The following is a 24,858-nucleotide window of genomic DNA, read 5'->3' on the forward strand; positions in this document are numbered from 1 at the left end:
TGGCCAAAGCATAATAACATAGAAGATTTATAGCACTTAGGAGGCGAAGTAATGCCTCTAATATATTCCTCCTTCAATCCTGCATTCATACAATTAGTTACCAGCTGGTCACACAAACCAAAGCTTTTTCTCACTTTGCAAAGTTGAACCCCATTATTAGATGGCCACCGCTTTGTAAATACAATAGATTACAAATTGTGCCAACAAGTCCAAGGTCTGTGCAGGGGTGGTCTGGAAACCAAAAGAGGCCCTGGAAATAATTTTCAAAAAGACTCAATATTACACATTTTCAGCAAGCCCAACCCCTTTCCTATGGCATAATTTGGAGAAAGAAAAACAAAAGAGGATCAGGGTGCAGAGGCCTACAAGGAAATCTCCAGAGTTCCCTATAGGCCAGTCCACCCCTGGGTCTGTGCCAGTGTGTACAGCTGCTTCTTGCAGCTTGTGACATAATCTGTGGCAGGCAAGCAACATCCACGCAATTACATCCAGCACTGGACAAAGCGGCAGGAGCTCATAGCTCCTGTTCCCAGACAAAACCTCAGTACTCGATTTCCCCTCGCTCATGTTATTTCCTCCAGCAGACCAATGTCTGGATACCCCTGGCGTAGGCAGAAAACACGACTCCATGGACATGCCAATGCGGCTTAGTCCAGACAACAAAAATGCTTCATTAATTTCCTCCCTCAAGGTAGAAATTTTCTTGAAACATGCACAGGTAGATGTGACAATACCTCTCTGGCTGAAGGTGGTAAAAACATATCCTAACTATGTCTCTTAGTCAAAGAGACATAGAAATAATAATTGTCTCTCTGAACATCTGCATCTAGCATGAAAAGGAAAAAGAAACTTAAATAAGCCTAGTGACCCAATTATGATCCCATACATAGGACCAGACCAGTCTGATCACATACAATAGAGAATACAGAAAATTGATTGTGCAAACCCAATGCAGTATTATCATAACCATATCACCTACACATCTATATCAGAGTATCCTTACATTTTGTGACACTGCAATCCAAAATAAAGATATTTCCCCTAACCCAAACTCGCTGTGAAAGTGTTGCTGATTCCATGCATCAATTTCCTGAGCTTCCCTAGAAGAGTTCAGGTGTTGATTACACTTGTGCTTTCTATTTTGGATTACACTGATAGCATATACCTGAGTTTACCTAAATCTCATTCAACCCCTTTATTGCTAAGGGCAAGTATGTTCATCCTGGATTCCTGAAAGGAAGTAATGTAGGCTCTGCCCACCCCTAATTAAGTAGCAGCTGCAAAGACTAAAGGGCACTGTAGCCTCATCAATATCACCCATGCCCCCATCCAGCACCCTTGGACCACATGCCCTCTTATGTTGATCAATGCTCGCTCAGCAGTCGCTCATGCTGCAGCGATCACTGACCTCATCTCGTACAACAACCTTGATGTCTTATTCATCACTGAAAAATTGTTTACCTCATCCTCCCCCCATATTTTTGACAACCTCTTACCCCAAGGCTACTCCATCCAACATGCCAGGAAGAACAGGAGGCGGAGTGGCAATCTATTACAGGAGAGATTTGCCATGCGCCATCATCCCATCTCCCAGAACAAGCTTGTTTGAATCACTTGCCTCCCGGTTCCCTTTATCGCACGAGGAATCCATCACCTCCCACCTCATTTACAGACCACCTCGCAGGGGTGACACTATCATTGCCAACATCGCCAACATACTCTCCTCTGCCAAATTAGCACATTCTGATAATGCCTTTCTCAGAGATGTTAAAGGCCCAGAGTCCCAGGCTGGCAACCACACATGAAGCACGCTTTTCACAATTACCAGTTCCATGGACCTTAAGCAGATTTTGCACTCCCCCACGCACAACAAAGGCAACACCCTAGACTTCACCCCCCCCTCATCTCCTGTGCAGACACTATCCCACTTGACTGGTCTGACAACGCCGCCCTAGCACTATTGGTCATCCACTCGACTACATCCCACAAAGGTCAGGTTAAATGCCCCTTCACTTAACGCGGCTCATTGAAAACCTTCCCATTCAATGACCTAGAAGCACATTTTGCAGACTTCCCCACCACAGGAAATGCCTCGGGCCACTTGGAATTTTTCAACAACTCTGCTATGAAACTAGTGGACACCAAACCACCCATCCTTGGTACACCCCCGGGTTCACCTCCTACAAACGCTCAATCAGATCCCTAGAGAAATGGTGGCATAAACACAGATACCCTGGAGACCCGACCAACATCAAACCTGACCTCTCACAGCTTGAGCATCCCCTGCACCCTGGCATGCTCACTGCCCACTCTCGACCAAATTCTCTCCTTTCTCTCCCCCGGATCTCCAAAAAACAATTGCCTCCCTCCTACATCTTACCGCAAAGAGAGGACGTGCAAACAATACTTCTCTTGTCATGTTCTCACTCTCTGGAACTCTATTGTGGTGTCCGCTCCGAATGCCACTACAATTCTCCAATTTTGCAAATTTCTGAAAACAAGGGTTTTCCAATGGACGCACATACCTATGCAAAGACCTCGACTTACCCACACTCTGTACAACTCTCTGCTGTTCTCAAACTAGGTCTGCGCTTTGAACAACAAAATTAAAATTAAAATAGAGTGTCTATTGCTCACACTACAAACATCCGCCATTCCTCCCCCCATCTTTCATCACTGCACTGGTTGAGGGTAGAGAACTGGTCGATAGAGTTTAACACAGTGTTGTGCCCTCCTTTGTGGTGCAGAAATCCCACAGACATATGCCTTGCCAATCGCATTGGTCTGGTGGGCGACTTCTCCCTCTCCCAAAGGCCACAAATGAACAAGAGGAGGAAACGGTGCAACTGTCTTTTGCAAAGCGATCGTGCAGAAACGGCATTGAAAATGACTTGCATGTTAGAGAAGCATTGACAATTCTTCTCTTTTAAGGTTCATTGTCATTGTTATAATGCTGAATGAAATGCAGGTTTAGTGTTGGTTAACAGTGCTGGGAATCTACCCTTTGTGCCGGCACTATTTGCAACTCTTAAATAACACTGGCTATTATTTCGGCCTTTTCTGAACACCAGTCTTAGAAAGGTTTCCAAGAAAACTTCCAATGGTGTAGACGGCTGTATTTTTTTTAATGCGTACACAGAGAGCAAACTCTCCCTAACCCCAAAGAAAAATTGCCCTCAAAATGATGGACACGAGGGGAAGAGCGAACGAGGCACGGTCGGGTGCAAAGGTGCATGAACATTTATTTTGTTTTGATTTTTGGAGGAGGGGCTGCAAAACAGGTAGGATGAAGAGAGCCAGTCGAGGCATAAGCATCATCATACTGTTCAGCATGTAGCTTTCCCCTGTGCATTGTGGCTGCATCCAGAGCAGCCTGATTGGCTGGAGGACCCACAGGGAGTCCTAATGCAACGTTTGTCTCACTTAAGGTTATCATTATAAGTGTTCTTTTATAACTCGCTTAATACCAGAGATTGGTTTCTAAGCGCAGGATTGGGATTCGAACCTGTGTTACTGCACACATTATTGCATCAACAACGCAGATACAGTTACACATGCGGACTAAAACCCTCACATGGCAGGTATTCCCACTATATACCCAGATATTTCTAGATGTCAAGGATCACCATCATGCATATACATGTGCCTATCCCTTTGCAATGTATTATCAAAATAGACAAGTACTATTTTTATATACCCAAGTTCTGAAATCATATGCTATGCGTTTTCATTTATTGATTCCATAAGGCCAGGTACTGCCATTATTTGACCAGGTACCTGCAACATACGAAAGGTATTGCCATTATATGCCAAAGTACTTCTGCAGTGTGCTAGGTATTGTTTTTATATGCCCTGGTATTCACATCATATACCAGATATTTCCAACGTATGCCGTGGTACTGAGATTAGGTACATTCATCATATGCTCAAGTACACACACATCAGGTGATTGATCGGGCCATCATATGCGCAGGTTCTCTGATTTTTGTCAAGAATTACCATAGTGTTGCCAGTACTGGCCTCCTAGACCTGTGCTGTGCCATTCATTGCACGGGTTGCTGGGCTGAAATTTGAAGCTTGTCGGAAAGTGTGGTTTCTTGAATTTTGACACCGCCCACACTCAACTTGGATCATCTCACACTTTTACTATAAATATCGCAATACAGTATTATTTTTTGTTAACGCCCTAATGTAGCAAATTATAGCATGGTGTTCTGGCCCACTAGGTCAAGTTTCCATTAAATGGTCACATACTCACATCATTTGGTAGGCAGTGGCCTTAATCTTTTATTATGCGATTAATACCGGAGACCAGTCTCTAAGTGCAGGACCTACATTCAAACCTGTGTTGCTCTGTGTTGTCTTGCTTCCAAGGCAAACGTATCAAATGAAGAGGGACTCAAACCATAAGCCAACATCGACTATCAGATATTGAAGCCCTGCCATCAATTGACAGACATTGGCATGATGTGCCCAGGTACACATATTATATACCAGGTGTTATACTCACATGCCTCGGTATTCATCGGTTTTGGAAGTAATTGCCATCATATGCCCAAGTAGTCCACCCATTTGTTAGGACTCCTCTATCACTTGGTTAGGTACTCACACCAGTTGCCAGTTATGTGCATCATCAACCCAGGTGCAGCATTTACCAAATATTGCCAATATATGGCACCCCATTGACCAAGTGTTGTCATCATTTGCCCTTGTGATCACATCATTTTTTATGAATTTCCATCAATTCCAGTAGTGCTCATCATGTAAAAAGCCATTCTCTTCCAAGATATTCACAGATCTTCCAGCTATTATCCTTTTTCCTAGCACTCACACATATCCATAGGCATTACCATCAGTTGCAAAGATATTGCAAAGGTACACACATCATTTGCCATTTATTGACATGTTTTGCCCTGGTAGAGAGATCAATTGATATGTACTGCCATGATTTGCCCAGTTACCCTGTCATGTAGCATGTATTCCCACTGTTATTTGTCCAGATCTAGAGACGAGGAGCATAGTTTGAAACCGAAAGCCCATATTTTGTCGGATATGATTTACCAGATTTTTCCCTAATGAGCTCTCATTTTATTCCTCATCAGGGGTGTGAGTGCAGGTTGTGCCCCAGAGAGAGCCTCACAGCTAAGGGGATCCAATGCACCCTGTTTTCCCATGCAATTCTCCTTGCACAGCTGTCTGCATGGGCTCCATTGGTTTGTCACAGCGTTTGTTTGGTTTCTAGTGGAATGCAGCTTGCTGGTCCCCAGGGATGTGACTAACAGCACATCTCAATATATCCACTACTGAATCCGATGGCCCGGCATTGTTCCTTGAAGAGTGTCGGTGTGATATGTATTTGCCATGTATGGATATGGCTACTACCTGGCTCAGGGAGCGAGGGCCACAACCTCCAGAATTAGATAGAACCTGTTTTGGAACAGTGCCAGGATTCACAACCCTATGCGGATGATATGCTACTGGAGTACAGACACATCTGTTCCAACCACAATGAGACAAATCAACAACTTCCATGTGCACTTGGGATTAAAGATAAACTGGTCAAAATCAGAAGCAATGCCGGCTTCAGAGGCATTTATTGGTCAACGGCTGAGTAATTATAGCTTCAGTAGGTGGCCGGATGGAATGCAATACCTGGGCATTTGGCTGACACGGGATGTGGAACGTATGATGGATGTTAATTTGTACAACGTAACAGAAAACCTGAAAATGACTTGCGTAGCTGGAACAAATTGAGGCTGAGTCTGTGGGGGAGAATGAATGCAATCAAGATGACTTCTGCTCCACGTATTAATTAGATCCTGAGTATGATTCCTATGGTAGCCAAAAAGAAGGTAATAAAGAAGATAGACAGTTTGATACAGTCATTCTTGTGGAATGGGAAACAACCTCTTCTGAAGGTGTGGAATCTACAAATATTGACTGAGAATGGTGGATTGGGGGTGTTGATTTTACAAACTACCAGCTGGCTTTCGGAGCAAGACAATTGCTTCCGTTCATTGAGAATTCTACGGATGTTTGGACGCAGGCACACAGTGCGATACTAACATCAGAAGATGCGAATGGATGCAAATCATATGCGCTGACAAAGGTCTTGAGGGAGTATTGTGGCAAGGCCTTATGAAGCAGACCCACAAAGATGTCTCCTGCTTTAGTAATTCATTGTTATGGCAAAACCCTGAGATTAATTTGGAAGGGAAAACGCTGTTGTGGCCAAATTGGTTTCTGAGCAGTATCCAATGGCTGGGCAATCTGTTTGAAGATAAAAAAAATGTATCACTTTTAGCAGATTAACTACTGAAAGGAGTCTAAAAGATTTCACATTCGGGGAATATCAAAGACTGAAGAGAGCTGTGGGGGAAAGAATTCCTAAAGAGTAGAAAGACTGGATGGATTAGTTGCGAGAATTCAAGTTGGAAGGACACACTGCCTCAAAGGTCTATAAACACCTGGCACAATTTAAAGAAACTAATGGGAAGTTACTGGACAAATGGTCAGAAGTGATAGACCCAGAAATGAGTGTGGTCAGGTGGAACAATATATGCAGTAATTGCGACATTGACATCATTAAATCTTAGAGAAAGAGCTAGACAGATCAAAATTCTGGACAGAGTGTACTGCACACAGCAGAAACTGTATGAAAGGAGTTTGTTCTAGTGAGACTGAACACCAGTCTTAGAAAGGTTTCCAAGAAAACTTCCAATTGTGTAGACGGCTGTATTTTTTTTAATGCGTACACAGAGAGCAAACTCTCAATAACCCCAAAGAAAAATTGCCCTCAAAATGATGGACACGAGGGGAAGAGCGAAGGAGGCACGGTCGGGTGCAAAGGTGCATGAACATTTATTTCGTTTTGATTTTTGGAGGAGGGGCTGCAAAACAGGTAGGATGAAGAGAGCCAGTCGAGGCATAAGCATCATCATACTGTTCAGCATGTAGCTTTCCCCTGTGCATTGTGGCTGCATTCAGAGCAGCCTGATTGGCTGGAGGACCCACAGGGAGTCCTAATGCAACATTTATTTTTTATTAACGCCCTAATGTAGCAAATTATAGCACCCCTTCCTGTCTAGGGTGGCCAACTTTACAAACCGATTTTGCAGGACACTCTCCTCATTGTCCTGAGCTCCTTTGAGAGCCAGGAGACGCAGTGGAGGTGGGGCACCGAGGTGCAAAGGCGCACGGGGTGGAGTCGGAGGAGGCAGCTGGAGCGTTTTGACAATCAATGCTATAGAAACCCTTGCTTAGAGCACAAACCTCAGCCCCTGGAGCACGAAAATAAACTACATAGCAATCAGAAGTGGAGCACCATCTAGGAGGACAGTCGGTGGGCGAACAACCTATTATATGGGCCCCCCAGTGCCCAGAGACAGCGGGAGGTGGATCTGGCCCTGCCACAACAGGAGCCCACAAGAGCGCTAAATCAAGAAGCTCCCGTGGGGAACGGTGATCCGACGTTAATCCATGGACAGAATCGATCATAAATTGGTCTGACACACTCCACTGAGCAGTGAAGATCCAGCTGAACAGAGTTCTCCACTCCCGACATAAACACTGAGGGATTAATGGAGGAACCCATTGCACGCATTGGAGAATGAGTGGCACACAAGATGGTGGCCCGAGAGGGACCGGCTGTTAAACGGCTGGGTACCGAGCTGTGCTGAGACATGGTGTTCTGGCCCACTAGGTCAAGTTTCCATTAAATGGTCACGTACTCACATCATTTGGTAGGCAGTGGCCTTAATCTTTTATTATGCGATTAATACCGGAGACCAGTCTCTAAGTGCAGGACCTAGATTCAAACCTGTGTTGCTCTGTGTTGTCTTGCTTCCAAGACAAACATATCAAATGAAGAGGGACTCAAACCATAAGCCAACATCGACTATCAGATATTGAAGCCCTCCCATCAATTGACAGACATTGGCATGATGTGCCCAGGTACACATATGATATACCAGGTGTTATACTCACATGCCTCGGTATTCATCGGTTTTGGAAGTAATTGCCATCATATGCCCAAGTGTTAGGACTCCTCTATCACTTGGTTAGGTACTCACACCAGTTGCCAGTTATGTGCATCATCAACCCAGGTGCAGCATTTACCAAATATTGCCATTATATGGCACCCCATTGACCAAGTGTTGTCATCATTTGCCCTTGTGATCACATCATTTTTTATGAATTTCCATCAGTTCCAGTAGTGCTCATCATGTAAAAATCCATTATCTTCCAAGATATTCACAGATCTTCCAGCTGTTATCCTTTTTCCTAGCACTCACACATATCCATAGGCATTACCATCAGTTGCAAAGATATTACAAAGGTACACACATCATTTGCCATTTATTGACATGTTTTGCCCTGGTAGAGAGATCAATTGATATGTACTGCCATGATTTGCCCAGTTACCCTGTCATGTACCATGTATTCCCACTGTTATTTGTCCAGATCTAGAGACGAGGAGCATAGTTTGAAACCGAAAGCCCATATTTTGTCGGATATGATTTACCAGATTTTTCCCTAATGAGCTCTCATTTTATTCCTCATCAGGGATGTGAGTGCAGGTTGTGCCCCAGAGAGAGCATCACAGCTAAGGGGATCCAATGCACCCTGTTTTCCCATGCAATTCTCCTTGCACAGCTGTCTGCATGGGCTCCACTGGTTTGTCACAGCGTTTGTTTGGTTTCTAGTGGAATGCAGCTTGCTGGTCCCCAGGGATGTGACTAACAGCACATCTCAATATATCCACTACTGAATCCGATGGCCCGGCATTGTTCCTTGAAGAGTGTCGGTGTGATATGTATTTGCCATGTATGGATATGGCTACTACCTGGCTCAGGGAGCGAGGGCCACAACCTCCAGAATTATATAGAACCTGTTTTGGAACAGTGCCAGGATTCACAACCCTATGCGGACGATATGCTACTGGTGTTACAAAGTACAGACACATCTGTTCCAGCCACAATGAGACAAATCAACAACTTCCATGTGCACTTGGGATAAAAGATAAACTGGTCAAAATCAGAAGCAATGCCGGCTTCAGAGGCATTTATTGGTCAACGGCTGAGTAATTATAGCTTCAGTAGGTGGCCGGATGAAATGCGATACCTGGGCATTTGGCTGACACGGGATGTGGAACGTATGATGGATGTTAATTTGTACAACGTAACAGAAAACCTGAAAATGACTTGCGTAGCTGGAACAAATTGAGGCTGAGTCTGTGGGGGAGAGTGAATGCAATCAAGATGACTTCTGCTCCACGTATTAATTACATCCTGAGTATGATTCCTATGGTAGCCAAAAAGAAGGTAATGAAGAAGATAGACAGTTTGATACAGTCATTCTTGTGGAATGGGAAACAACCTCTTCTGAAGGTGTGGAATCTACAAATGAAAATGGTGGATTGGGGGTGTTGATTTTACAAACTACCAGCTGGCTTTCGGAGCAAGACAATTGCTTCCGTTCATTTAGAATTCTACGGATGTTTGGACGCAGGCACACAGGGCGATACTAACATCAGAAGATGCAAATGGATGCAAATCATATGCGCTGACAAAGGTCTTGAGGGAATGTTGTGACAAGGCCTTATGAAGCAGACCCACAAAGATGTCTCCTGCTTTAGTAATTCATTGTTATGGCAAAACCCTGAGATTAATTTGGAAGGGAAAACGCTGTTGTGGCCAAATTGGTTTCTGAGCGGTATCCAATGGCTGGGCAATCTGTTTGAAGATAAAAAAAAATGTATCACTTTTAGCAGATTAACTACTGAAAGGAGTCTAAAAGATTTCACATTCGGGGAATATCAAAGACTGAAGAGAGCTGTGGGGGAGAGAATTCCTAAAGAGTAGAAAGACTGGATGGATTAGTTGCGAGAATTCAAGTTGGAAGGACACACTGCCTCAAAGGTCTATAAACACCTGGCACAATTTAAAGAAACTAATGGGAAGTTACTGGACAAATGGTCAGAAGTGATAGACCCAGAAATGAGTGTGATCAGGTGGAACAATATATGCAGTAATTGCGACATTGACATCATTAAACCTTAGAGAAAGAGCTAGACAGATCAAAATTCTGGACAGAGTGTACTGCACACAGCACAGAAACTGTATGAAAGGAATTTGTTCTAGTGAGACTGAACACCAGTCTTAAAAAGGTTTCCAAGAAAACTTCCAATTGTGTAGACGGCTGTATTTTTTTTAATGCATACACAGAGAGCAAACTCTCCCTAACCCCAAAGAAAAATTGCCCTCAAAATGATGGACACGAGGGGAAGAGCGAACGAGGCACGGTCGGGTGCAAAGGTGCATGAACATTTATTTTGTTTTGATTTTTGGAGGAGGGGCTGCAAAACAGGTAGGATGAAGAGAGCCAGTCGAGGCATAAGCATCATCATACTGTTCAGCATGTAGCTTTCCCCTGTGCATTGTGGCTGCATTCAGAGCAGCCTGATTGGCTGGAGGACCCACAGGGAGTCCTAATGCAACGTTTGTCTCACTTAAGGTTATCATTATAAGTGTTCTTTTATAACTCGCTTAATACCAGAGATTGGTTTCTAAGCGCGGGATTGGGATTCGAACCTGTGTTACTGCACACATTATTGCATCAACAACGCAGATACAGTTACACATGCGGACCAAAGCCGTCACATGGCAGGTATTCCCACTATATACCCAGATATTTCTAGATGTCAAGGATCAGCATCATGCATATACATGTACCTACCCTTTGCAATGTATTATCAAAATAGACAAGTACTATTTTTATATACCCAAGTTCTGAAATCATATGCTATGCGTTGTCTTTTAAACTGCCATCAGTTTTCATTTATTGATTCCATAAGGCCAAGTACTGCCATTATTTGACCAGGTACCTGCAACATACGAAAGGTATTGCCATTATATGCCAACGTACTTCTGCAGTGTGCTAGGTATTGTTTTTATATGCACAGGTATTCACATCATATACCAGATATTTCCAACGTATGCCGTGGTACTGAGATTAGGTACATTCATCATATGCTCAAGTACACACACCAGGTGCTTGATCTGGCCATCATATGGGCAGGTTCTCTGATTTTTGTCAAGAATTACCATCGTGTTGCCAGTACTGGCCTCCTAGACCTGTGCTGTGCCATTAATTGCACGGGTTGCTGGGCTGAAATTTGAAGCTTGTCGGAAAGTGTGGTTTCTTGAATTTTGACACCGCCCACACTCAACTTGGATCATCTCACACTTTTACTATAAATATCGCAATACAGTATTATTTTTTATTAACACCCTAATGTAGCAAATTATAGCACCCCTTCCTGTCTAGGGTGGCCAACTTTACAAACCGATTTTGCAGGACACTCTCCTCATTGTCCTGAGCTCCGTTGAGAGCCAGGAGACGCAGTGGAGGTGGGGCACCGAGGTGCAAAGGCGCACAGGGTGGAGTCGGAGGAGGCAGCTGGAGCGTTTTGACAATCAATGCTATAGAAACCCTTGCTTAGAGCACAAACCTCAGCCCCTGGAGCACGAAAATAAACTACATAGCAATCAGAAGTGGAGCACCATCTAGGAGGACAGTCGGTGGGCGAACAACCTATCATATGGGCCCGCCAGTGCCCAGAGACAGCGGGAGGTGGATCTGGCCCTGCCACAACAGGAGCCCACAAGAGCGCTAACTCAGGAAGCTCCCGTGGGGAACGGTGATCCAACGTTAATCCATGGACAGAATCGGTCATAAATTGGTCTGACACACTCCACTGAGCAGTGAAGATCCAGCTGAACAGAGTTCTCCACTCCCGACATAAAACACTGAGGGATTAATTGAGGAACCCATTGCACGCATTGGAGAATGAGTGGCACACAAGATGGTGGCCCGAGAGGGACCGGCTGTTAAACGGCTGGGTACCGAGCTGTGCTGAGACATGGTGTTCTGGCCCACTAGGTCAAGTTTCCATTAAATGGTCACGTACTCACATCATTTGGTAGGCAGTGGCCTTAATCTTTTATTATGCGATTAATACCGGAGACCAGTCTCTAAGTGCAGGACCTAGATTCAAACCTGTGTTGCTCTATGTTGTCTTGCTTCCAAGACAAACGTATCAAATGAAGAGGGACTCAAACCATAAGCCAACATCGACTATCAGATATTGAAGCCCTCCCATCAATTGACAGACATTGGCATGATGTGCCCAGGTACACATATGATATACCAGGTGTTATACTCACATGCCTCGGTATTCATCGGTTTTGGAAGTAATTGCCATCATATGCCCAAGTAGTCCACCCATTTGTTAGGACTCCTCTATCACTTGGTTAGGTACTCACACTAGTTGCCAGTTATGTGCATCATCAACCCAGGTGCAGCATTTACCAAATATTGCCATTATATGGCACCCCATTGACCAAGTGTTGTCATCATTTGCCCTTGTGATCACATCATTTTTTATGAATTTCCATCAGTTCCAGTAGTGCTCATCATGTAAAAATCCATTATCTTCCAAGATATTCACAGATCTTCCAGCTGTTATCCTTTTTCCTAGCACTCACACATATCCATAGGCATTACCATCAGTTGCAAAGATATTGCAAAGGTACACACATCATTTGCCATTTATTGACATGTTTTGCCCAGGTAGAGAGATCAATTGATATGTACTGCCATGATTTGCCCAGTTACCCTGTCATGTACCATGTATTCCTACTGTTATTTGTCCAGATCTAGAGACGAGGAGCATAGTTTGAAACCGAAAGCCCATATTTTGTCGGATATGATTTACCAGATTTTTCCCTAATGAGCTCTCATTTTATTCCTCATCAGGGATGTGAGTGCAGGTTGTGCCCCAGAGAGAGCCTCACAGCTAAGGGGATCCAATGCACCCTGTTTTCCCATGCAATTCTCCTTGCACAGCTGTCTGCATGGGCTCCACTGGTTTGTCACAGCGTTTGTTTGGTTCCTAGTGGAATGCAGCTTGCTGGTTCCCAGGGATGTGACTAACAGCACATCTCAATATATCCACTACTGAATCCGATGGCCCGGCATTGTTCCTTGAAGAGTGTTGGTGTGATATGTATTTGCCATGTATGGATATGGCTACTACCTGGCTCAAGGAGCGAGGGCCACAACCTCCAGAATTAGATAGAACCTGTTTTGGAACAGTGCCAGGATTCACAACCCTATGCGGACGATATGCTACTGGTGTTACAAAGTACAGACACATCTGTTCCAGCCACAATGAGACAAATCAACAACTTCCATGTGCACTTGGGAAAAAAGATAAACTGGTCAAAATCAGAAGCAATGCCGGCTTCAGAGGCATTTATTGGTCAACGGCTGAGTAATTATAGCTTCAGTAGGTGGCCGGATGAAATGCGATACATGGGCATTTGGCTGACACGGGATGTGGAACGTATGATGGATGTTAATTTGTACAACGTAACAGAAAACCTGAAAATGACTTGCGTAGCTGGAACAAATTGAGGCTGAGTCTGTGGGGGAGAGTGAATGCAATCAAGATGACTTCTGCTCCACGTATTAATTACATCCTGAGTATGATTCCTATGGTAGCCAAAAAGAAGGTAATGAAGAAGATAGACAGTTTGATACAGTCATTCTTGTAGAATGGGAAACAACCTCTTCTGAAGGTGTGGAATCTACAAATATTGACTGAGAATGGTGGATTGGGGGTGTTGATTTTACAAACTACCAGCTGGCTTTCGGAGCAAGACAATTGCTTCCGTTCATTGAGAATTCTACGGATGTTTGGACGCAGGCACACAGGGCGATACTAACATCAGAAGATGCAAATGGGTGCAAATCATATGCGCTGACAAAGGTCTTGAGGGAATGTTGTGACAAGGCCTTATGAAGCAGACCCACAAAGATGTCTCCTGCTTTAGTAATTCATTGTTATGGCAAAACCCTGAGATTAATTTGGAAGGAAAAACGCTGTTGTGGCCAAATTGGTTTCTGAGCGGCAGGGGAGTTGCTAGGTCTGGAAAAGACCCGGGGCTACGCTGATGCCGGAAGTGTTGGGACTGGGGGCTAGCTAGTCTTTTGGCTGTAGCTCCTGAGATTCTATCCGGGGCTACAACCAAAAGATCAGGGGCTATAGCCCCCTTACCCCACCCCTAGCAACGCCCCTGCTGAGCGGTATCCAATGGCTGGGCAATCTGTTTGAAGATAAAAAAAATGTATCACTTTTAGCAGATTAACTACTGAAAGGAGTCTAAAAGATTTCACATTCGGGGAATATCAAAGACTGAAGAGAGCTGTGGGGGAGAGAATTCCTAAAGAGTAGAAAGACTGGATGGATTAGTTGCGAGAATTCAAGTTGGAAGGACACACTGCCTCAAAGGTCTATAAGCACCTGGCACAATTTAAAGAAACTAATGGGAAGTTACTGGACAAATGGTCAGAAGTGATAGACCCAGAAATGAGTGTGATCAGGTGGAACAATATATGCAGTAATTGCGACATTGACATCATTAAATCTTAGAGAAAGAGCTAGACAGATCAAAATTCTGGACAGAGTGTACTGCACACAGCAGAAACTGTATGAAAGGAGTTTGTTCTAGTGAGAGGCATGTCGGAGATGCAAACACAGAGTGGGATCATCTGAGCGTATGATGTGGGAGTGCAGCAGTTTAAGGGAATTCTAAAAACAAGTCACATTGACAATGAATAATGTTTTGATGATTGATGTGGATTATGATTTTACAAGTATTTTCCTAGCGGAGGAGGATTTACTAGTGATATGTCTTTCCCGTATCAATGTTGGTTCTTCAGGGCATCGTTATCTGCAAAAAGAATTATACTGCGTGAATGGAAGAGTCAGCAAGTGCCTTCTGCCTCACCTTGGTTAAGAGATTTACAGCAAATGTCAACAATAGAGAGGGTGATTATGTACAGGAATATGAAAAGCAACCTATATGAACAAATTTGGGAAAGATTTGTGGATTTGTAAATCTATACATCAATGTCTTCTTATTCTGTTTCAAAGTAGAATGATATAGTAGGAGTGATGTTGTTATTGTTTGTAGACCACTAATGTGAAGAAGAGTGGGTGGAACTATCTGTGTATTCTGTAAAATGTGTTAAATCATGGATTGTAATGTTTTAAATTCATAATAAATATGCAAGTCCAAAAAAAAGGATTCACGACCATACTTGCATTTCGCTTGTTATGAGGTATATGTTCACATTACCTCTCCACAGATATCCCTTTATTCAAAATAATACTGTTAGTCCGTATGCTGTCCACCCGAACACCTCCTGAGAGTGGGCGGTAACTGCTTGAGCACATCTCCCACTTAGGGGCAAAGGACAACTTAAGATTGTGAAGATTTAGTAATGTAAATCACTATCCTGGACACCAGACTTGGAGATTACCCCTAAAACTAATTTCCCGCTAACCTCCTTTTTCATGCTCAATCACTTAAAGCAAAGAAAGGTGGGTCAGGGTAAAGCACAAATCCTCTGTTCCTCTCATACCATCCCGTTGAGTGGGTTCTCTGAGAGGCCCTTCTCAATAGCAGAAATACCCTATGATAGAGCTGCTCACCAGCTTTGTCGGGTTCTTATTCCTGCCATTGCCTTTGGCTTGTGGCAGCAGCAGAAAGGTCTAAACAAAGGCCATCAGTCCTACAAGGACTGGAGGTGAGGTACAGCATTGAGGTGTGGTGGAAAGGCAGATGTAAGAGTCAAACATGTATGGCCATTGCTGTATCTCCAAATCTGACTTACCCATATAATACATTTTGGCTATTTTAGGTGGTGCTTAAAAATCACCTGCAAGACAACACCTAAAGAAATATACTCCCATGTTTGGGTCTGAAGTGGAGCTATAGGTCTGAAACAATAACTAGTGTATCAAGCATGCTTTTAATTTCTGAGCAAACTAGCAATTTTAAATGGAAGTACAGTTTACCCATGGTGTGCTTTCTCCAGGTTATATGTTTGTCATTCAGATGTCTTACAAAGTAACAGTGGTCTATAGATGAATGAGGCACCTGCTAATTGTGAGCCTCATTGAATCTCAAAACTGAAGGTGGTGAACATTTCCTCCCACAACATGTGGTTATGCGCCTTCAAACTCTATACATACAAATATCAGTGTACTTTGAAAATTACAATCTTCACATTTGTAGCATATTAACATTTATTTTCAATGTTTTATGCTTACAGGCTGTGATAAAAGTATAATGAAACATTCTGTGAGATGTATTGAAAGGGGTAAGTAAATGCCTTGATTTAACTCTTTCTCTCTCTCTCTCTCTCTCTCTCTCTCACTCTCTTTCTCTCTCTCTCGCTCTCTCTCGTTCTCTCTCTCTCTCTCTCTCTCTCTCTCTCAGATCTACAGTAGCGTCCATGCATCTTTTTTACTTTAACTGTGTTTTCACCTTTACATTAATGCATCCTAGTAATTGAACTCAAGGGCAAGATTCTTGATGCCCGCCCTTAAGCACCAGTGCCCGGGCTTACACCATAGTCACACTGGCGTAACGGGGGCCCTCGCAGCCGCCACTGTGTGGGGGACCCTCTAACACATGTCCTGGGATGGGGCCGCACTTGGAGAAAAAAAATGAAAACACATATTTTCTCACATTTCTTTTTAAAAAATGTCTTTTGAATTCACTTGCATTCATAAAGAAATAATTTCTGTAACAGAAATAATGTCTTTATGAAGGCAGAGTGACTACAAAAAGAAACTTTCTTTTTGAAGTCTGAGGGCTCTCCCCACCCCAAGACATAGAAGGCCCCAAGCTGGAAGCCTCTATGTCATGGAGTGGGGGGAGCCCTATGACTTCAAAAAGAAATAGTTTATTTTTGAAGTGACTCTGCCGTCATAAAGTCATTATTTGTTATGGTTCGGTTATTAACGGAAAATAATTCTTTATGAAGTCAGAGTAACTTCAAAAAGAAACAATTTCTTTTTGAAGTAATAGGGCTCCCCTCAACCCCATGACGGTGTGTGTGTGAGTGTATTCTTAAAGGGTGTACACTTAAATGTGTAGGTGGCTGCCTGTGTGAGTGTATGGTGAAAGGGTGCACACAAATGTATTTGTAGCTGGGTGTGCGTGTATGGTGAAAAGGTGCACACTTAAATGTATGGGTGGATGCCTGTGTGTGCCTGCCTGTGTGAGTGTATGGTGAAAAGGTGCACACCTAAATGTACATGTGGCTGCCTGGGTGTGCCTGTATGGTGAAAGGGTGCACACTTACATGTATGGATGGCTACCTGGGTGTGCCTGTATGGTGAAAGGGTGCACACTTAAATATATGGATTGTTGGGTGTGCGTGTATATATATGGTGAATGGTGTGTGTGCTTGTGTTCAGGAACGCAACAAAACCTACATTTCGGGGAGGCTAATCCTTCAACTGTTGGGAAGGGCGCTAACTTCACGGGCGGTGGGGGTGAGGCAAACTTGTTTGTGTGGGGGCATCTAACTTCTTTAAGCATATTAATGAGACTATTCTAGTGCTATTCTCTCTCCTTTAAGTCTGAAAGCACCCACTTATGGACTGATGTGAGAATGAGTGGTCTCCTGTTCCCTCTCTATCCTTCCAATCACTCCCCTGGCATGCAAGAACTAAACCCACATCACGATTTAAATAGCCTAAAAAATGTGCCATTTGAATGCAGGTACTAACAGTGAAATGATTTACGTTAGTTACAAAATATAGAAAAGGGTTGTGACCATGGGGTTGGTTCGCTCAGGCCCTTGAGTTTGTTGTTGAAGGCTTGCTGCGTAGCTGTCACAGGGTGGTCAAACCCCCACCCATCCTAGATTGCAGATTTTTTGGAACTTGGTGTGATGCTAATCGCGCTCAGCCAAATAGGCCAATGGTAGTCAGGTTCTGTTTACTACTATTGGTCCTTGAAAATACATGAACAAAGTCCATTGAAAGTGTTTCTGGTTCTTTTAATCTTGTTAGCCATTAAAATAAGATTAAAAGAACCAGCAAAACTTTCAATGGCCTTTGTTCATGTAGTTTCAAGGACCAATAGTAGCAAACAGAACCTGACCACCTTTGGTTTATTTGGCTGAGCGTGATTAGCCTCACACCAAGTTCCAAAAATCTGATTTACGTTAGTAATTGCTGGGCCCTTCTTAACAGCAAAACCCAAGTGCCATTTAACATCTGAGTCCTGTTCTGACCGGCAACTGCTCTGAAGGTCATCCAGGTTGAGTCAACATAGCCCGAAATTGCAGGGGGGAGTGCTGAAGCCCAGTCAACTCAATGGTGTTACGCCACTACTTGTGTTTAATGCCTTGATTACTTATTGGTAATCGTCATTACTCCTAGCCATATTCTTCCTCATCCCAGTACTTGTGTATGAGGCAGTACTTGTGTATGAGGCACTCTGCCTCATACACAAGTAATGGGATGAGGTAGAGGTACATGGAGGTAATGCTTGTCTTAGCGACCTGTAATCCTCATTACTCCAACTCCCACTCTTCTTCATCCCAGTACTTACGTATGAGGCAACAAGCCTCATACGTAAGCTCTGGGACAAGGAAGAGGGATGTGAAGGTAATTTAGGGCCAAGGAGCTGATTTTGGAGGTTGGGGTAGGGGGTGGGAGGGAGTGGGGATGTGTGGGGGGCAGGATTGTGCGATAAATCATAAAGGTTCTCTTGTCCAGGTTAAGCAGGCATGATATGTGGTATTAGTGGCTAGAGGGGCATTTTGTTGCAGCCAGTCTAGTCATTCCTCAGTTTGGTATGACTTTTTTTAACTGTGCATTTCTGATAAAGCAATCCTGCTAATTGTAATTACCTGGCTAGACTGGCATTTGGGTGCTGCCAGTCTAGCCGTTTCTTACTGCAGCATTGTATATTTTTTTGGGCAACTGTGATAAAATTATATGATATTATATAAGTAATTTATAACACGCCTGTACACAAGTGTTTCTAGTTGCGACAAGACAAGGGAGGGAAGATAGAGGGAGGACAAGACAAACAATCTTACTAGGTCTTGTGTCATTCAGATTGTGCAAGAACAAGAAATGCAAGGGGGAAAGGGAGGGGGGAAGTGGTGCAAAGAAGAGGGGAGGGGAAAACAGGGCAGTAATGCTCTGAGTAGGTACTCGCGGCTCTGAGTAGTGCAAGGAGAACAAGCGACTGTAGGGTTACAGCCCCTAAGTGTGTGGTAGGCCCGGAGGCAGCGCAAGGGTAACTGATCATGGAAGAGCCAGGACTCAGTGACACTCTGAGGGTAGCCAAGCAGCAAGTCGGTACAGCAGACAGGTAGGTCAGGTAGGTTAGCAGGGGCGGGAGAGAGAGAAAGCAGAGGAGAAGAGGACATTTTTGAGCTGCTTCTGGAACTTCAAGTTTGAGAGGGGCCGGGAGGCCATTCCAGAGGGAGGCACCTGTAGAGGAGAGAGATCTACCCCCCACTCTCTGCTTGGAGAAGCATCTAACCCTTAGAGAGTTGGAGGTAGCTGGGGAAGGGCTCGAGAAGGAAGGTGTTTCGGAAGAGAGCATTGGATGTAGTGTGGGCCCCGACCCTAGAAAGCCTTGTGGACAATGCAAAGGTTCTTGAACTTGATCCTTGCAGCCAACGGGAGCCAATGCAGAGATTTCAGGGCTGGAGAGATATGATCCCTGGGCTTGAGGCCAAGGAAAAGTCTCACAGTCCTGTTCTGGATTAGTTGCAGAGGGCGGATAGTAAAGGAAATCAGATTGAGAAAGAGGTTGTTGCAGTAGTCCAGCCTAAAGAGAAACAGAGCTCTGGAGACAGTGAGCCTCTGGGGGAAAGTGAGAAAGGGAAGAGTCCCTGTGAGGAAGAGCAGCTGGTAGTGGGACTTCTTGGCGATGTCTGAGATGTGAGGAGAGAAAGGGAGAGTGGAGTCGAAGATGACACCAAGTTTTTTTGCCTTGCAGGAAAGCGAAGGAAGAGGGCCTAAGGTGGGCAGCCAGAGTGAGAGAGTGAAAGCAGGGGCGGGTTCCCAATGATAAGGAACTCCATCTTACTGGCATTAAGGCAGAGATTGTTGGAGGCGCACCAAACCTGAATCATGGATAGACAGTCAGGAATGAGCAAGAGAGGGGAGGAGCCTGAAGGAAAGCTGAGTGTCATCCCCATAAGACCGACCATTAGAAGAGAAGGTAGAGATCAGGTGGGCCAAAGGGGTCAAGTAGAGGTTGAAAAACCAGTGTGAGAGGATAGAGCCCTGGGGAAGCCACAGGTAAAGAGGGAGGTGGCACAGAGAAAAGGACCAAGTAGGACCTGGGAGGGGCAGTCCAAGAGCAAGGAGGTCAACCACTCCAGGGCCTGATCCATGATGCCCAGGTTTTCACGTAGTCGATTGATCAGGATGGCGTGGTTGACTATGCCAAAAGTAGAGGAAAGATCAAGGAGGATTAGGACAGAAAGAATGCTGGAATTAAGGTTAGAGAGCAGATCTTCACGGGTGTTCAGGAGAGCAGTTTCTGTGCCTCTTGCAGCTCTGAAGCCGACTGATGGTCATGGAGACAACCAGCAGATTCGGTGTGGAGACTAAGCTGGCAGATGGGCAGCTTTTCCAAGAGTTTTCTCAGGAAGTGGTGATGGAAATTGGGCGATAGTTTGCTGGGCAGGTAGGATTGGCAGATGGTTTCTTGAGGAGTGGGTGCACAAGGGAGTGCTTTAGGGGAGAGGGGAACGTTTCAGTGGCGAAAGAGTGATTACAGAAAGCGGCCAAGGCTGGAGCGAGGATGTCAATATGGTCATTGATGGTTCTGGAGGAGCAGGGGAGCACTTGTTTGGACAACACTTTCATAGATCAGACTTGTCTAGAAAACTCTTTGGGTGTTGTCGGAGAGAAAGAGGAAAAAGGAGGAGGAGAGGTAGTGATGGCCAAAGGGGGGCCGAGAGAGGAAGAGGGAGAGGAAGAGGAGATAGAGGAAAGGGTGTCCTGAGTTTTAGTGGAGAAGTGAGAGGCCAGATCCAGGGTCTGGAAGGGAACAGGAGGGTTAGAGACTGCAACGGGATTGGCCAGTTCCTTGCAGATTCTAAAGAGTTTGGCTATGTTGTTAGAGGCCGCAGAGACCCAAGCTTGAATGTGTGCTCTCTTCTTGATGAGTGTTATTGCTTCGACTGGCATTTTGGTGCAACTGGTCTAGGTATGTCTAATTGTGGCCTGGCATGCTTTGCTTTAATGTTATTACGTGTCTACACTGGTCTACAGTGTGCAGCCAGTGGGGCATGTTTTCAATGTGGCATGGCATTTTTAATAGCACAGCATTAATGTTCCTGTGTACCATTGGTGACTTGCATGTATTGGATTGGTGTTACCCTACAAAACAATTGCAAACACTATGACTTTTTAGCCAATTTTTCTCAGAAAGTGTGCAATATATTGCATTAAAACTCATATTTATATCTTTCTCCTCGTACAGTGTGCGGCATACCCCTTCAGCAGCATGTACGTGCATTTTGTGCAAGCGTGATAATTTGGGCCGGCCCAGAGTGTGGCACGACCTGTGATTTGTTGTAGAGTTATGGAGGACCTCAGCAAGGCTCGTAGGGGGGGCCCCCACATTTTGTGTTATGCCACTGCATAATGGTACCTCTTTTTGCCAACGTGAATGGATGTGAAGAGTCCATCCTTGTGAGTGTCTGTTCTTTCAATGTGAAGGTACACAGCAGTGCTCCTTGACATTGTCCATTACTTCAAAAAGCCAGAGATGAGATGCTACTGCCTGGATAATTCCTATGGGCAGTGTGGGATACAGATGCGGCTTTATGTGTCACTGGCTAATCTTCCTCGAATTTTTCAGATACGACCCAAGAACGGATGAAGTCAGTGTGGTTGTGGCGTCAGGAAGCTGGATTGACATCACACATTGAGCGTTTACCTGAGAAGAAGCCTACAAAAGTTGAACGTTAAGACCACCACTGATTGGTGACCATCAACATGTTTGAAAGGGGTTTAAGACCATTACACTTTGTTAATTTCCCGCAAAATATACAGAGTATGAAAATCTTATTTGGAATAATAAGGGAGAATAAACCTACCTGATAACAGAGTGAGGAAACTCATAAAGAACACACAAAGACTCAGCGTTCTGCTCATAGTAAAGCTCGGCCTAGTACCTTGGGGAACCAGACTATAGCCTCACAACACGGGAGAACACTCCATTTGTCTCCGTGGGCACTCCAAGTCTCCCCCTTGCCATGCCGTTTGCATAGAAATCCCTGGAACTGAGATGAACAGCAGCGGGCAGAGCTGAACATTGCACAAGCTGAACAAGCCTATTTTTACCAGTTGCCACCCATGTAGTGTCCGCACTCCTGTGAGTGTCTACTTGCCTGCTCTCCAGCTTTCGGGTCAACCAATACCAAGTCTGGCGCTTCTACCACCATAGCTCTGTTTCCTCTGGATCAGGAATGGTCAGTCTTATACCCCTGTCTTATTGAGCAGTCCCCTGTGTCTTCTGGGCCGTGCTTAACTCAGAAAGCCCTACTTGCCACAAGGCCAACACTACTGCTGAGACCACTCCTTGAAAGAAGGCGCTGGAGTCCAAAGTGTATTGTAGATCCTGTATTTAGTTCAGTAAGGTAAGGGGTAAGCTGCAAGTTGTAACCAGTTTGGTACCCACCAAACATATTATTGTAACTTGGTTGTTATGGTGTAAGCTGGCTGGGTAAACTGGCAGCGCATGATGGCATTCCACTATGGAATGTATGTCTATGCCTTCATGCACAGGATGGAAATGACAGTTCGGGAGATTGCTGTTGCCTGCCAGTGCTGTCGGGGCCCAGTATACTATTAAACTGGTGAATAATTACGGGGAACTTACTTGTACGTGTTTACTTACCTTCCGTGGATACAACACAATATCCTACCCCTTCTGGGTCTTGCTCCATCTGACCCCAGTGGAATATGCACGCACATTCCAGGCCCAGCAAAGCACTGAATGCACACAATGAGACAGACAGAACCTCACATCTCCTGTCTGTTCACACTCCCAAAGGCAATAAGACATCACAACCAATGATCCTCCGAGACCTACACAAGAAGACTATGAGAGCACATAATCCTAGCAGAGCCAACGTATTTGACAACACTCAATGGGACTACCCAAGCTAACGTGTTTTACAACTCTCAGCGGGACTAGCAAACACAACCAACCAAGAAGTACTTGACAGTAAAACAAAAAGATAGCCGTAGAGTTCCACGAGGTACCATTGTGCTATTTTCAAAGAAAACTCTGTCCCATTCATGCAAATGCCTGGGTAGCAGATCTTCGCAGGGGGATTGTGCAGACTAGGTCCCTGAATTCCTGGACTGGGCAGTAGCTATAAATCATAACTGTAGAGCCCCACGCCAACCAATCTGAGCATATCAAGACCATTGGCTGCGTCAGTGCTTGACTTCTTAGCTGAAATACTGAGTCGTCACTGGGTTGAGCCATGTGAGAGCCTCTACATTTATCCAGGGCTAAATAGTGAACATGTATGGGCATTACTGAGCTTGGTAAGTCTTGCTGATCCTGCAGTTGACCCTAACACTAACAGTCATAAAACAAGGAACATGTCCACGTAGAGGTGAGAGACCTTCTGTTAATACCACTTTCATAATCTTTAAATGTCTGGGGCTAAGCGATACTGTATAAAATATTTAAACAACAGCTGTCTAAACATCCTTTTACTCATAGCACTAATATAAACTTGGTTTCTCATCTGCCCCGCTCCATCCCTAAGTTTTTTGCAACGATTGCTCAACCACGTTTGCGACTAGGTGAGCAGAAGGAGGGTTTTTGAGCCCTGTTAGTCTATTCCTGGAACTGTGTTCACACTCTACAATAGAGCCTGGGGAAGAACCCTCACGTTAATCAGATATGAATTATATGGCTAATATGTTCCTATCCCCTTTGTAACAGTTTATTGAGAGGCCACCCTCAACACTGGGAGTTCCTTCCCTCCCCAAACTAAGTGTCACACAATAAAAGGTTACTGTCGGTACTTTTTATTTAGCCCTATCTCCAATTCATCTAATACTCATTTCATCCCTCCCACTGAGCTACCAATGATCCAAGAACAGGCCGGTGTACAGGAAATATATTTATTATTATTTTTTGTTATTAGATGTTTTGAATTATATGTTAAGAAAATCCAACTAAAATGTCAAACACTACTTTATCCATGGCACAACCGAATAAACTTCACTCAACATAAATAAATCATACAAGTGGGTTGAAAAGAACAAAAATCATAATTCTTTATTTTCTACACATTTCACTTCAAGAAATAATTAAACTGATCAATACATAAAAAATTAAAAATGTACTGCTGTGCAATTTCGATTTTCCTGTGTGCTTAAAAGGTTAGCAGTAGGGTTTATATATTGGTGTAAATGCATAAGGCAATTATGATTTCACTGACACTTTTGGTTTAAAATAAACCCAGAGTGATTTAGCGGTTTGTGTTTCAGGACTCCCCCTACTTTGGTCTGTGTTGGGGAAGTAGGAAAGACAAATTGGAATGATTTGGGAATTTTGGATCTCAGACCCCCTTCACTTAAAAGCCAGTGTTGGGGAGGCTGGATGGTAAAAATTGGGATGATTGAAGAATTTGGGGATTTCAAACCACCCTCCCCTTAAAGACCTGTGTTGGGGAAGCTAGCAGTTTAGGGATTGTTTTAGTTTAGGGACAAAGACACCCCTCTTCCTAAAGAAGTCAGAGTCAACAGGAGAAATGGTATCACCCAATTAAATTACAGTCTATAGTTTTCAGCGCACACCGAGAATGAGCTTTGTTAATTTCAAATTTTAACATAAATCACCCTGTGGTGTCCCACCAAGGGGAATTCATTAAATGAATACATTTAGTTAAATAGGCTAAGGATCTACACAGTTTTCCCCCTCC

General features: G+C 44.2%; 1 protein-coding gene across 3 annotated transcripts in view; it reads left to right on the plus strand.

Annotated features, from left to right (window-relative positions):
* The window catches only part of IL17RB (interleukin 17 receptor B), an 833,505-nt gene that overhangs the window by 464,460 nt on the left and 344,187 nt on the right, over positions 1–24,858 (plus strand). For all 3 annotated transcript variants that reach the window (XM_069643631.1, XM_069643630.1, XM_069643633.1), the window contains exon 6: positions 16,186–16,233. In XM_069643631.1, coding sequence (XP_069499732.1) covers positions 16,186–16,233 — 48 coding nt within the window. The remainder of the gene's footprint in view (positions 1–16,185; positions 16,234–24,858) is intronic.

Source organism: Ambystoma mexicanum, chromosome 2p, assembly GCF_040938575.1.
Source record: "Ambystoma mexicanum isolate Mex_15411 chromosome 2p, UKY_AmexF1_1, whole genome shotgun sequence".
Lineage (NCBI taxonomy): Eukaryota > Metazoa > Chordata > Amphibia > Caudata > Ambystomatidae > Ambystoma > Ambystoma mexicanum.